Genomic DNA, 13,709 nt, shown 5'->3' on the forward strand with positions numbered 1-13,709 from the left:
TAGCAGAACATGAGCTGACTTTCAAGCATTTTGCTAACATAAGCTAAACATAGGATGCGAATATATGTTGCTTTTAGCAGGTTCCTTAGCAACATCTTTTAACCATGTTCAAAATTTGGTTTTCTTCTCAACACAGATGAGTCTAGTACACAGCATATCTAAGTACAGGAGACAAGAAAGGAGAAAGTTGACTGAGATATCAAGTTCGCTCAACTGTCATTAAAGCACAGAGCAAGAGGTGGTGGGACTTGGGAAGTGTCAGTTGCATGTCGTGTAATGGAATATTTATACTTAATAGAAACGTAAGATAACAGACGTTGGATCAGTATGTGGATCATCTGTAATGCTTGTTTTTTTCACCAAATATTCTCTTCGGCGCGGCGTTCCGCCTGTAGGAAACTTGAAAGGAGGCCAGCATTCTCAGGGTCTAAAACGGGAAAGAAAGTGACTTCTTCTGCGGGACGACTTTTTGGCCAAAGGGAGAAAACTGAAAGGGGGATCAAAAAAAAAAAAAAAAGTTGAGTTTGGGAATCACACTGACTTTACAGAAGATGCCCTCTTTTCAGTGTTTTTCTCTCTGCGGGTTAAAGTGTGTTCTGCACAGTGCATGCTGTTAAAGCCACGTTTGTTTAATCCCTCTGTCTTTGCGACGCTGTTGTCCCCCCACCCCCCCATTTTCAGCTCCTTACAACATCTGAACAAGGGACACACCTTACAAAGCTTTTTGTTTCTTTTTTTTTTTAAATCTTTTTAGCAGCTCTGAGATATCTGTCAGTCTCAGCAGTGAAGAAGCTATGACAGGTGAAAAGTGCGTCAGTATCCCTCTCGAAACACGTTAGTAACTCCCTCGACTCAGGAAAAACAGAGACTTTCTGATCAGTGCTGTTTTCTGTTTTTCTTTTCTCCTCATTCATCTTGTATCCAAAGCAACAGGGAGTAATATTGTTTTTATTATTTTCATTGCTGGGAGTGAGGAAAGCACAAGTTCATGGACAGACCTGGGTGTCAATAAAAAGGGATTTCTTAATCTCTGAAATTATGTACAGCATGTTTCGTATATAAATATATATTTAAAATATAAATCTATTTTATTATTATTGGATTTTGGGTTCTTTTACATTTAAGACACTATGTTGAGGTTTAGGGGAGGGACTCTTGTGTTTACCCATCAGAGGGCAGAGCTGAGTGGAGAGAGGCACTCTTCACACTGAAATGTGCAGTTTGGGAAGAATCAATTAATACTTCTTTTGCACAAAATGTATCATACACCATCCCACTTTGTTTATTGTTTTATTATTTTTAGTTATTTTTGGGAGAGGGGTCTTTTATTTAAGAACTTTAAGTCGATGTTCAATGTTCTGTACAGTTTTTTATGTGATTTTTTTTCTCCTCCTATTTAAATTAAAGGTTTTTGTGTCTTTGTTTGCAAATCAACTGCTGTGAGTGATTTCATTTAACTTTTCTTTGTTCTGCTTTTGTTTTACTTTTAGTCCAAGGAGTCTTGAGACTTTGGCTTTAAAGGATAACTTTGGTAAGTTTTCAACTTGGTCTCTATTTGCATGTTTTTGTGTCTTCAGAAACTTATGGGAACAACAATTTTTTTAAATTGGTCCGGTATTGAGGGAGATCACTGAAGCTGGTGGAAGTGAAACTAAGCTTCATTGTAATCCTTGTGAACAACTGTGCGCTGTCAAAGTACGTCCACTAAAAGCACTTGTTTTTTCACTGACAGGCTCGGATTGATATTCCAGGTGTCTGACATTATGGAAAGGATGACTACAGAGATAGACCTGTTTGTTAAAGAGTAAATCCTTTATTCAGCCAGAAACAGCTGTTTTATTGCTCTCACTAAACTAACTGGACTCCCTTCACTGAATTAAATAAATTTATCATTGTAAAACACCTCTCATTCAAACTCGACAGTTACTAAAACTCACCCAAACATCTCATCTTTTCACTGCTCCAACAATCACTGGTATATTTAAAAAATATTCTGGTTGTACTCACCACTGCTCCTCTGATGTCTGACCTGCCTCTCCTGATATTGTCAAATCTAACAGGGTGAATTAATTATTTAGACCAAACAGCTAGAGTTGGTGATTGTTGGAGCAGTGGAAAGATGAACCAAGATGGTTTGGGTGATTTTTCTGTTGAGTTTGAATGAAGAAGAAGAAGATGATGATGGTGATGATGATGATGATGATGATGATAAAATTACTATTACTGTATAAAATGGCTATTTCTGGTTGAACAAAATGTATCTTTAAAAGAAGCACTTACAATAATAATATTTGTTGCACTTTGATTGTTCACAGTTGACCATAAGGAGCAGATTGGAAGTCCATATGGCTGCAGAAGTTTCCCTCAATACTGAACCAATTTCAAAAATAGTTGTCCCCAGCAGTCACTTAAGGCACAAAGACATGGGACAATAGAGCCCAGGTTGAAAAATCCCCAAATTACCCTTTAATTTGTACTTACCTTAAAATTGTAACATTAGACACCGTACAGTTGTGCCACAGTGCCGTGTACTCTTTAGTCAAATAATCCAGTAGTTAATGTGCCGTGGATCGGCTTAACCTCTTAACCTCTGACTCAGTGTACAGTAAATATCTACAACATGTTGCAGTAATACAGAAAATCTCACCTTGTCAGATTTTAATGTTCACAAACTAAGTCAAATTTGTTGAGTGTTTGTGTGCTGGCAGAGGGATTTCTTTCCTCTGACCCGACAGCCTCTTTCAGTCTGTTTCTTCGACACAGAGATCTTTCTCTGCCACTCGTCAGGCTGATTCAGCAGCCTTATGCTTCAGCTCACAGGCCTCGAGCTCCTTCCTAATCTACGGTGCGGTTTTCTTCTCCACTCTGTCTGTGCCAAGCGTGCTGCCGTTCAGGTCCGTGCAGTACTTGTGAATAACACAGCTGACATCCAGACTGTTTCTCCAAACAGGTATTTTATTACATGTTTGATATGTTAATGTACTGTCTGCAGCCTTGTTTGGCTACAAGGTGGATAGGGCTCTTTTCTTGTTCTGAGACTGAGATCACGTTTATTTCTGCACAGTCTCCACTGTACAAACACTTAAGTTATTTTGGTCAGTTCAGAGTTGTGGATAAGGCAGTAGATTTGATATATGGGCTTTAATACAGACTTCTGATAAGGGCGGGATACTAAAGGTAAAGATGGAAGCTTGTCTTGGGGTTCATTTCTGGAAAGATTAAAGCCAGAGGACCCTGAGAGTCCTGGTTTTTATCATGTAAGTTTAATGAGCTCCTGATTTTGAGGGAGCTGGAGGGCGGCTTGAAAATGTATCATATGCAGAACCACAACAGTGTATTAGGACCATTGCAGGGTTAAAAAATGACATTTGGTTGATCCAGCTTTGCAAAGTGAAGTCATATGGTTCCTTGAAAAACAGTGTTTCAGTTTTTGTTCTTGCAAATTGATGACTTCATAATCTTAGAGAATATTTACTTGTTTTGTTAAATTTATTTTTCCTAATAAATTTGTGACTTCACAATCTGTAAATTTTTACTTTAATATCTGCAAATTAGTAAAGTTAAAAATAAGTTGGGTTTTTTTGGGGGTTTTTTTTGTTTGTTTTTTTCGCAAATGTTTGACTTTATAATCTCAGAGCATATTTGATGTTTTTTTCTCATAAATTTACCAGTTCAATCTCAGGAAATATCCATGTTTTTTTCTCAAAAAATTGTCACTTTAATCTCATTTTAATCTCTGAGTTTTTTGTTTATTTGTTTGTTTGGTTTTTTCCAAAATCTTTATAGAATATTTGTATTTTCTTGCAGATTCACCACTTCAAAGTGAGCATGTTAGGACCATTTTGGAGTTTTTTCTTATGACTTAATAATCTAAGAACACTTGTTTTGTTTTTTTTTATTTGTGACTTGAATCTCATAGAATTTGAGGGGGTTTTTGCAAATGTACAACTTCAATGCATCGTTCAATTTTCTTTTTTTCTTGTAAATTTTTTAACACATAATTTCATATTCTTAAAGAATATGCAACTTTTTTTTGCTCATAAATGTACCACTTTAATCTTTTGAAAATTTTTTTCCTCATGAATATATAATTTCTTAACCACTTTGACGACGGCATATTAGGACCACTGTAGGTATATGTAAATATATCTACAACTGTAGATACATCTTCTAAATAAAATACCACAATATTGGGCACTTTGCATTTATTTTAAAATTTGTGATGCTGTGGAATGCAGGGAGCAGAGGCAAAAAAAAAATCCATCTACATGAAACAAAGAGTCCTTGAAGTCTTTTGTTTGACACCAGGGTTGAAACATTTCTTTTTCTCTTTTTTTTGAATTCCTGTTGATGTGGAGAAATCAAACAAACGAGCGCTTCATCAGAGATGGAGTGTATCGTATCTCATTGTAACACTCCTCCTCCTCTTCTTTGCCCTCCCTCCACCTCCCGTCCTGTCCTGTGCGATGAAGCCACAGCACCAGCACCAACAGCGCCAGCAGCACCAAACACATGGACAAGGTCAGCAGCACACCCTGCAGCACGCCCGAGGAACTGTCCGGAGCTGCGGAGAGACACGAGACGGTCATTACAATCAGTCAGGAGGCTGCAGCGAAAAGAGGCAGAGAGGATTATGGGTGAACAGGCGCTCACTGCTGTAGATGGACAGGTTAACGTAGCAGTTCTCTGTTCCCAGGAGGTTCGTGGCAGAGCAGCGATACAGGCCAGACGTCTGAGAGGACACATTGACAATCTGGACGGAGCCTGACAGATCCCCTGAGAGAAAGAGAGAGAGAGGAGACTCTGATGATGTCATAATGATGTCATTGGGGTTCATTTTGGGCTGGGCTAGAGACTTGAACGTTTTTTTAAATCCTGCAACACAAACTGGATGTTTGAAATATTTCGAAATTTTGTTGTCGAAACCTCTTGTTTTCAAGAGGCAGAGGTGGTGGTTTAAAAGAAAGACACAGTCCAGTTGCATTCTGGGAAATGTAGGATACCGCTTTTTTTCCTTTAATCCATACTGAGGACTCACACCCAACTTAGACCTGGTATTAAAATGTGATCTGTATTCGGATAAATAATCCAGATAAAGAAAAACGCATGTTAATGTAAGGTAGAAATGATGAAATCATCAGGTTTGTATCACATTCAGATCTTAAGGAGGTGTAAACACAATCCATACAACAATCTGGATACAGATCACATTTTAATACCATGTGTAAGTAGTCTGTAAAAATCAAGATATTACACCATCTGTCACTTCATTATTAACCACTCCTTTTCAAAACAGAGTCTTTAAATAGAATCGCTGCATTAACAGTCTTCTGAACACTTACTTACCTCTTTACTCAAGTAAAAGTGAAAAACTACAGGCTCTGAATTGTAGAAAAGTAAAAGGTCATCATGTGAAGGACATTTCTACTGACTGTTTCCATGCAAAGCTGACTGAACCTCACTCTTTTGTCATTTTCTTCCCACTGTCTTTTACAACGTTTTTGTCTTGTTACTTCATTTTTGTCATGTTACATCCTTTTTGCGTCATTATTGCAAAACGGATTGCATCACACTATTGTTTTGTTACATCTTTTACACTGTTTTCACCTTGTGTTTTTTTTTGTCTTTTTTATGTCTGTCGTGCATAATATGCTCTGATGGACGGAGGTGGGATCAACTTTCTATGTGATACTATGTGGCAAAGTATTTTTACTTAGCTACTTCCCATCTCTGCTAGAAGTGGATGAATACTTTATAAGTGATGAATCTGCTTGTTGTAGTGTGCCATTTAAGCTTTATTAATGGTTCATGAAGTCTATTTATCTCATGCATGGTTATAAATATTATCTAAGCCAACATCTTGGTCAAGGGTGCTGCGTGGAGAAATTAACCCAATCTGTATGTTTTGATGGAGGAAACCGACAACACGGGGAGAACATGTAAACTCCACACAATAAGGCCTCAGCCAAGATTCACAACTAGGACCTTCTTGTGGTGAGGTGACGGCGCTAACAACTGAGACACCGAGCCCAAGCCACAGTACAATAAAGTACACACAAGTTTCCCAAACACAGCAGTGGAAAAATTCACCACTTTTTGTTTGGATGTCCAGCCAGTGTTGATGGTAAATTTAGTCAGTTGGAGCTATGAGCTCCTCAGTGTGTTATATTGACCAAGAAAGCCGACTTCTGATTATGCAAAATCTGTTGTTCTTCCTGCCAGCAGTGGTGTCACAGTGATGTCATTGGTGTTAAGGAAGAAACACAAGTTATTTCAGCTTGAATTTCTAGTGGGTGGCCAAGTTGTCTGCCAGATGAGTATTTTTGTCATCAAATGCTTTGTTCTGACCAACAAATTAGTAGCTATAGCTTAGAGTGGTGATGCAACATGGGTGTGGATGGCAGAAGCTTGCCTGCAATGCATCCTGGTACTTTTAGGCACTGCTGGCACGGCTCTGAGTGCAGGAGAATGCAGCTGTCTTGGTCAATATAGCACACACTGAGGAATTTATTGTTTCAATTGACTACTGTGTGTGTGTGTGTGTGTGTGTGTGTGTGTGTGTGTGTGTGTGTTTGTGTTTGACACTGACCCTCCATGTTGATGGGAAGGGCGATTTCCTCTGGATTCAGTTTATCCCAGCGGATCTCTGGAGTGGGGACGCCCTCGGCCACCGAGCAGGACAGAGTGACACTTCCTCCCATGTCAATATCTCCATCCCACTGGCACACAGGCAGCGAGGGTGGCGCTACGAAAATAATGAGATCAATTTCTAAAAGGATGTAATGAAGTGGAATTCTTAGAAATAGATGCAAAAGCATTACAGTGGGTACGAATGAGACTATTTGTTTTGCAGAACTTATTTCATTTTCAATCAAAAACAGTTCAACCAGTTTTGTCTAATGTGTGTGTCTTAATGAGGGATGCACAAACATAAAAACATTTCACTTTCTTAATATAATCATTTTGTTTTAGCTGTATTTGATAAAATTAGTTGGACTAACTCAGTTACGTTATATTACAGTCTACATATATTTTTACGTACGGGAATCCTGTCAACAATTCATCTTGGGTGGAACATGAACGTGTAAACCAGATTTAATAGAAAGCCATCCAGCCAGGTATTTCATTCAAAACCATAAATATCAAATTTCTGGTGGTGCTACAGGAAAATTCAGAGGATAATCAAAGTCATTACAAAACATCCTCTGGGGATTATAAATGCAGCTTCATGGGAAATCCATCAAATAGTTGTTGAAGTATTTCAGTCTGGAACATGATAAGAGCTACACTGTTAGCATGGCCAAAAACTACTTGATAATCTTAGCCTACACAAAAAAAACTACACACCAGTAATAGCAGATATGTTTGGGAATAAAAGACAAAAACAAAGTACACAAATGCATCACTTAAACCCTCGCTAGGGGTCACCAAACCTACATGGGGGGGCCACAAGACTTTTTTTTAAAGTATAGATTCGGCCTATATGTGAGGCTTTGATTAATTTGTGTGAAGAAAAATAAATGAAATTGTAAAGTTTAAAAACAAAATTCACTGAGCCTTCAGTTTCTGCTAAACAGCCTCAGCCTGCATTAGAAAAGTAAGAAGTTAAAATAAACCAAGAGCTGATAGAACAACGGCCGAGCATCAGGAAGAAGAAAACACTGATGTATGTATGTATGATTGCTACAAATAAATAAAAAAAAATACACAATACAGACTGAGAACTGCATAAAAAAGTTCCTAAAAAATATCAGGAAAAGCTCATCTTTGATGCAACATTCACAGGAAATAATCTGCTCAAAATTCATCAAATGTCTTGTTCCACACAACATCCTGCAGTTACTGAGTTCACTATCTGGTTTAACAGTTGTTGCATTGAATATTATATCAAATAGAAAATATAAAAGCATAAAATATGTCACTTATTCAGGGGTCTTCAGTCTATTCAATGACAGAAAAGGGGTCCCTTAAGGAAAAGGGTAAGGAACCACTGTATTAAATAGAGACTGATTTAAGTGCCATTGAGCTGGACAATATGTGACACACTTACCCAGAACACTGAGCTCCAGTTCTCCAATGCCAGGATCTGCTGTCTCTGGTGGGTTATTGACCATGCAGCGGTAAATACCAGCATCTGATACACGTGTGTCATTCAGGACAATGTCTGCACTCCAGGGAATACCTGCAGTTGTTTTATGTGAAATAAACATTAAATTTCTATATTCATCTTTAAAAAATATATATTTATAAGACCAGTCCTTGAGGAGCAAATTTAAAAACGTCACCATTAGGATGAACAGGATATTGAGTGGTCTTACCTGTGAAACCCACCCTGCCAGTGAGGGCTGGGTCTTCAATCACCTGTCCGTGGTCGTACACAATCACCTGGAAGTGACAGCAGATATTATAAGTAATTTTAGTACACAAGGCACACAGAAACATCATTCTGTTGCATTATTTGTATCTGTTCAACCAACAAAGTTACAACAAAGATTAGCATATAATTCATTAGGTTATCGAAGTTGTAGAATATAGAAACTTTATATTAAAGATATACAAGAAAATGAAAATATCTTTCTGGTAAAGGAAATAATCTTGGTGCATTAAATCAGTGATCGATTACAGCAGATGCAACCTCTTTTAACTGTGCTGAGGAATTATGGAGCTGACTTTTTCCTGAATAATAATGAGCAACTTTGGATAGAAGAAATATTTGTTTCCATCAAATTATTTGTGTGTTTCTGAATGACGTGTTCAGATTCTGGTGTGTTCCTAATGGACACTTTTTTCTGAGACACAGCAGGTTAATTTGACTCTTTTTTTTTTTCAGTGTTACAATTGCAACACTGACTCCTTGCATTAAATTTCATATTAGTCTTGTCCTTATCAGCAAAACTATATCAATCATATTGTTTATTAGTGCAGAAGGAGAATGTAAAACCATGTTGCTGCACCACAGAGGCTACAGTGAAGTATCTGATATAAACCTGAAATATATGATCAGTTTATAAGACTGTCTGTCAGAGTTGTGTGTGTTAGCGTTGAGATCCAGACCTGTATTGGGGTGTCGGGACTGGAGAAGGGAGCCAGAGTCCAGATGATGTTGAGTCTGGAGAGAGGGCTGGAGGTGAAGAACGAGCAGGGCAGGACAACAAAATCCCCCTGAACCACCTTTAGGCTGGATTCCCTCATGGTCACCCTGAGTGCAACTGTGTTGATTAACAAGGAAGGAAAGCACGAACAAAAGTGAGACAAGTTATATCTGTCATGTAATATAAGAAGCCTTTCAGTTAAAGGGATCGTTAAAATTTTTAAGTGGGGTTGTATGAGGTACTTATAGTCAGTGTATTAGCTACAGTACGGCATGCCTCCAGTTTGAAGAAGCAGCAGGAGGACCAGTGTTGATGCACTACTGTACTGACAGGATCAGCCACCTAAACCATCAGACAGTCTTTTCTGATGGGAAACCACCGCTCTACAAGCCAAATATCACTTTCTCCTCATTTCTTCATGTGTTATCCTACTTTTAACTTCCTCGGTTTCCCTGTTGACGTGCAGACTGCACCGCTCCTCCCTCTCCGCCTTCATTACTGAAATAATGATCACCCCTCCTCCTCCTCCTCCTCCGCCTCCTCTGTGTCATCCCCGGGCCTTTTGTGTGTGTGTGTGTGTGTGGGAATTCATCGTGCATATTAGTTGTTAATTACACTTGACAGCTTTGAGGGTGAGCCAAACCGGTCACAGACTGAGTGGAACAACAGCCCACTTCACTGGGATGAAAACATACTGTCAGTCCACCTCATTGTCTCCATGTAGATCACCAGTGTCTAAAGCTTCACTCTTTAAAGAGCCTTTCAAATTAAGGCACTCAGTATAACAAACATACAGTAGGCTTTACTGGATATAACTGTAATATTTGAAATGTGTTTTTCCAAGGGCAATTTGTGATTAAATAATTGAGGGCTGCAAATTAAATCTTTAGAACATCACTATTATATGATTAAACCCTTTGGTGTTAATTTCTGGTTGAAAAAACAGAAGAAGAAAAGAAAATCAGTTGCCAGCTATTGTAATAATCAACAAATAATTTCAGTCAGTTGTCAAGCAAAAATGGCATTTGTTGGTTTTAGCTTCTTAAATGTAAGATTCTCTCCTTTTCTTTGTCATTTATGGCAGTAAATGAAGAGTCTGTTGGTTGGACAAAAGAAAAAAAAATCCGTTTGATTTCACAACATTCCTTTGGACTCTGGGAAATTATGATGAGCATTATTCACATTTTTTTCAACAGTTTATAGAATACTAAATTAGTCTTTTAGTTGGTTTAAGAAAAAATCTGCAACATCACAGTTCAACATATCTGTTCAAATATCAAAAACTTTAGATCAAAGTCATGTCGGTCTAGTTTTAAGTATTTTGGGTCTACACTGAAGACAACAAGACCCCGACATCCCTGTATTTATAAGAGTAAAAAAAAAAACATATATACAAATTTTCTCTTCATCTAAATGCATGCTTTGCTGATCCCCAAAATCACATGAAGCTGTAACAGTATGTACAAACTGACCAATATTTCTCATCTTATTGTCTTTCTGAACTTGTACCTAAGTTTAAGAAAGGACAGTCGTCAGGCCGACTCACCGTTCTGCAGAGCGGTGAAACACACACACAGTGTCCAGAGCATCCATCTTCCAGGAGAGCCCATAGCTGAGAGGAAGCGCAGAGAGAGGCGGCCCTCTCTGCCCCTGTGAACGAGCTGGTGGCCAAATAACTAGGCATGCATGATTAATGTATTGAGTGATGCAGCCAACCCCACCCGCCTTTATTTTCACCCTCACCTCACCTCTTGTTGTCTGTGTGGACTAAATAATGTTTGTTACACTAATGTGACTGCAGGAGGGATTTTTTTTTATGAACTGCAGATGTTCACACTTACTGTCTGTGTAAGTTTGGACTAGGAGTGTTGCAATAAACTGGTTCTGATGATAACATAATGAAATGACAATGAAATATTAATATCATGTTAATATTATATAACATTATGATATTATGTAAATAATACTGTGCCTCTTAAACAGAAAATTATACTAAAATGATAAAATTTAAATTATGTTGCACTCTTCAACACTCTTGCACTTTTAAACTGGATTAACATTAAGAAAATATGATATCATGACAGTCTTAGTTTGGACATGTTAGTATGTAATGTAAGGTTCTGCAGCATGGAAGCTTCCTTCTATAATAAGTCATCATGTAGTCTAATTAGTTAGTGTAACGTAAATAATGCCAGCTGGTTGATAGAAAACATTACCTATATTAGACATATGACGATATCCCATAATGCTGCAGGGAAACAGACAATAGGTGGTGCATAGCTGCCAGTTTGTGTTGCCATGGATACAGAAATCTATCCAGTTATTTTTCTTTCAAATAACCACTGCACCAAGTGACAACACTGATAGTCAGCAAACATTAGCCACCAGAACAAGAGAGACAGTCTCACATAAAGGATGAAAGTCACTTTTCATCATTTCTAGAATGATTAATGGAAGGATCCAAAAATGGACGAGCATAGAACTGATCCACAACAACTGATGTGGTCAATTAATTTGTAGAGTTATTTATCAAGCAACATTGTCAAACATTTTCTGATTCCAAAACAAGCAAATTTAGACTTTTTTTCCACTTTTTTTTTTTTTTTTAAATCTTAAGGTGTTTTATAGACTAAATGGCTGATCACTTAATACAAAAAAGTGAGACTAATTGATAATGATCAATATAATGCATGACAATTATGGCCTTTTCAAGGTTTTCAAGGTTTCTTCTGTCATGTTGCAAACATGTTATCCAGTGACTGTTTTGTAGATAACAAAACCTTTGTTTCACCAAACAAAAGTAACGGTACACTTAAGGTCACATCTGTGATGTGTTATAATGCATTTATAACTGCTCTAACATTTGATAACAGATTGTACATTTTAGGTTTCTGAAATGAAATATTGTCTCATAGACATTAATAATAAAAGAAAGAAAATAAAAAAATAAATAAAAGAAAAATCTCCTCGAGAAGCCAGTCCACCCTGGTGGAGTCCCAAGTCATCTTTTTCCATCCTTAACAAAAAAAAAAGAAAAAGAAAAAGGGTGTTTTTCCACTTTATCTGTGTGCAGTGATTCATGGATTCAAGGCAGTCTGGGATCCAAGGTTGTCACCAGGGTGAGGAAATGTTCAAAGATTAGTTTTTGACACTTACAGCGAGTCGTCTGGTGATAAGGACATCATCCGGCTATGACCTATGGGCTAAACAAAATGCCGCCGTCACTGCTTTTTGATGGATTTACATAAAATGTGGTAGTTATTCATGACTCACGTAAGTTGATCTGCCTTCCATGTTTGCCAGTCATCATCCAGTTCAGAGCTCCAGTCACGACCACACAGCACATGATGCAGGACAGTTACAACATGAGAGCTGAAACTAATCAACATATCAGATTTAACCAGTGGTGGAAATTAACTAAGTACTTTTACTCAACTTATGTGTGAATTTCAGTGACTTGTACTAAAGTATTTCCACATTATACTACTTAATATTTTCTTCTGAAAGGTAGTGAAGTTAACTCACATTCATCAGACAGCTTTAGTTAGTTTGCAGATTCAGATTAATACAAAATATAAATTAATATATTCTGATCTATTATTATAGATTAAGATAGCTAGCAACATATATTCAAAAACATAAACATCAATTTTGTTTTTGCTCCAGTTTCCAGTTCCAATTTAAAGATTTGGAACTTCTTCCACAGATTACCCAAATTTTTTTCCAGGAAGGGAAAGTCATGACCCACTCTGCCTCTTAAGAAATTTGTGCACAAAATTTAAGAGAAATAAACCTTTAGTGTGCACAGAAGAAGTCTGAGTTTTTTTTTTTTTTTAACTTCAACTCATAAAAAATAGGATTTATAAGGTGCTTAATTTTTTGTTGATTGTATTAAGTGACTAAAATGAGCCTCATGCTTACCAGCTGCAACATTTAAATGATGTACACATTATAATGCGTCAATAATTATAATCCAGTAATATATACTATGTATACAAAGTATATTTTGATGTGCTTCCTTTACTTAACCGTACTATAAGGAGTTGTGGAGTTACTGGTTATTAAACAGTATTAGTCTAATACTGATGCCTCTGTATGACCTACATCAGGCAGACCATCTGCCAGATGATTGGCTGTTTCTGTATAGTAATTCTTAAAGCCTGCCACCAGGTCAGATTCTCTTTGAAATCAGATGAAACAAGACAATGACTGCAGTTTTTCAGACAGTTAGGTTAGCCAGTTAAAAAGAAGGAGATTTTACTTGGAAACATTGTTGAAATTGTTTTAAATATGAGTATAGTATGTTGATGATTTTAGTCTCTTAAAGTTAACAGTCACTGAGTTATACATGAATTACTGGCAACAACGATCCACCTCCTGCTATTTACTGAACCAAATGAGCCGACTGTTGGAGCAGAAAAAGGGCCTGGAAAGAAAGTTTCTTCAAAAACAATAAATAAAAAGATTTGAGTCAGACTGGACCGAAAAAAAGGTGCTTGAGGTGAAAACAGCAAAGCAACATGTGACCTTTTCAAGTTTTCAAATTTGACCTTTCATTATGTCACCTCAGTGAGGCCAGTATCTCCCCGTTACCGATACAAGCTGCTCTGCCTCTCA

At 37.4% G+C, this 13,709-nt stretch overlaps 1 protein-coding gene and 1 long non-coding RNA gene across 2 annotated transcripts; both read right to left on the reverse strand.

Annotated features, from left to right (window-relative positions):
* Nucleotides 1–4,190: 4,190 nt before the first annotated feature.
* LOC146318952 (immunoglobulin superfamily member 11) lies at nucleotides 4,191–11,111 on the reverse strand. The gene is made up of 7 exons (XM_084731189.1): nucleotides 10,639–11,111; nucleotides 9,055–9,209; nucleotides 8,319–8,385; nucleotides 8,051–8,182; nucleotides 6,590–6,745; nucleotides 4,654–4,776; nucleotides 4,191–4,564 (listed from the first exon to the last, which is right to left on the reverse strand). The coding sequence occupies exons 1-7, from the start codon at nucleotides 10,700–10,702 to the stop codon at nucleotides 4,362–4,364; spliced, it is 900 nt and encodes a 299-aa protein (XP_084587315.1). The 5' UTR covers nucleotides 10,703–11,111; the 3' UTR covers nucleotides 4,191–4,361.
* Nucleotides 11,112–11,904: 793 nt separating this feature from the next.
* Nucleotides 11,905–12,604, reverse strand: LOC146318953 (uncharacterized). The gene is made up of 2 exons (XR_014771600.1): nucleotides 12,249–12,604; nucleotides 11,905–12,108 (listed from the first exon to the last, which is right to left on the reverse strand). It is a non-coding gene; the product is annotated as an uncharacterized LOC146318953 (long non-coding RNA).
* Between the last annotated feature and the right edge of the window lie 1,105 nt (nucleotides 12,605–13,709).

The sequence above is a fragment of the Lutjanus erythropterus genome, chromosome 11, assembly GCF_056507025.1.
Source record: "Lutjanus erythropterus isolate fLutEry1 chromosome 11, fLutEry1.hap2, whole genome shotgun sequence".
Taxonomy (NCBI): domain Eukaryota; kingdom Metazoa; phylum Chordata; class Actinopteri; order Lutjaniformes; family Lutjanidae; genus Lutjanus; species Lutjanus erythropterus.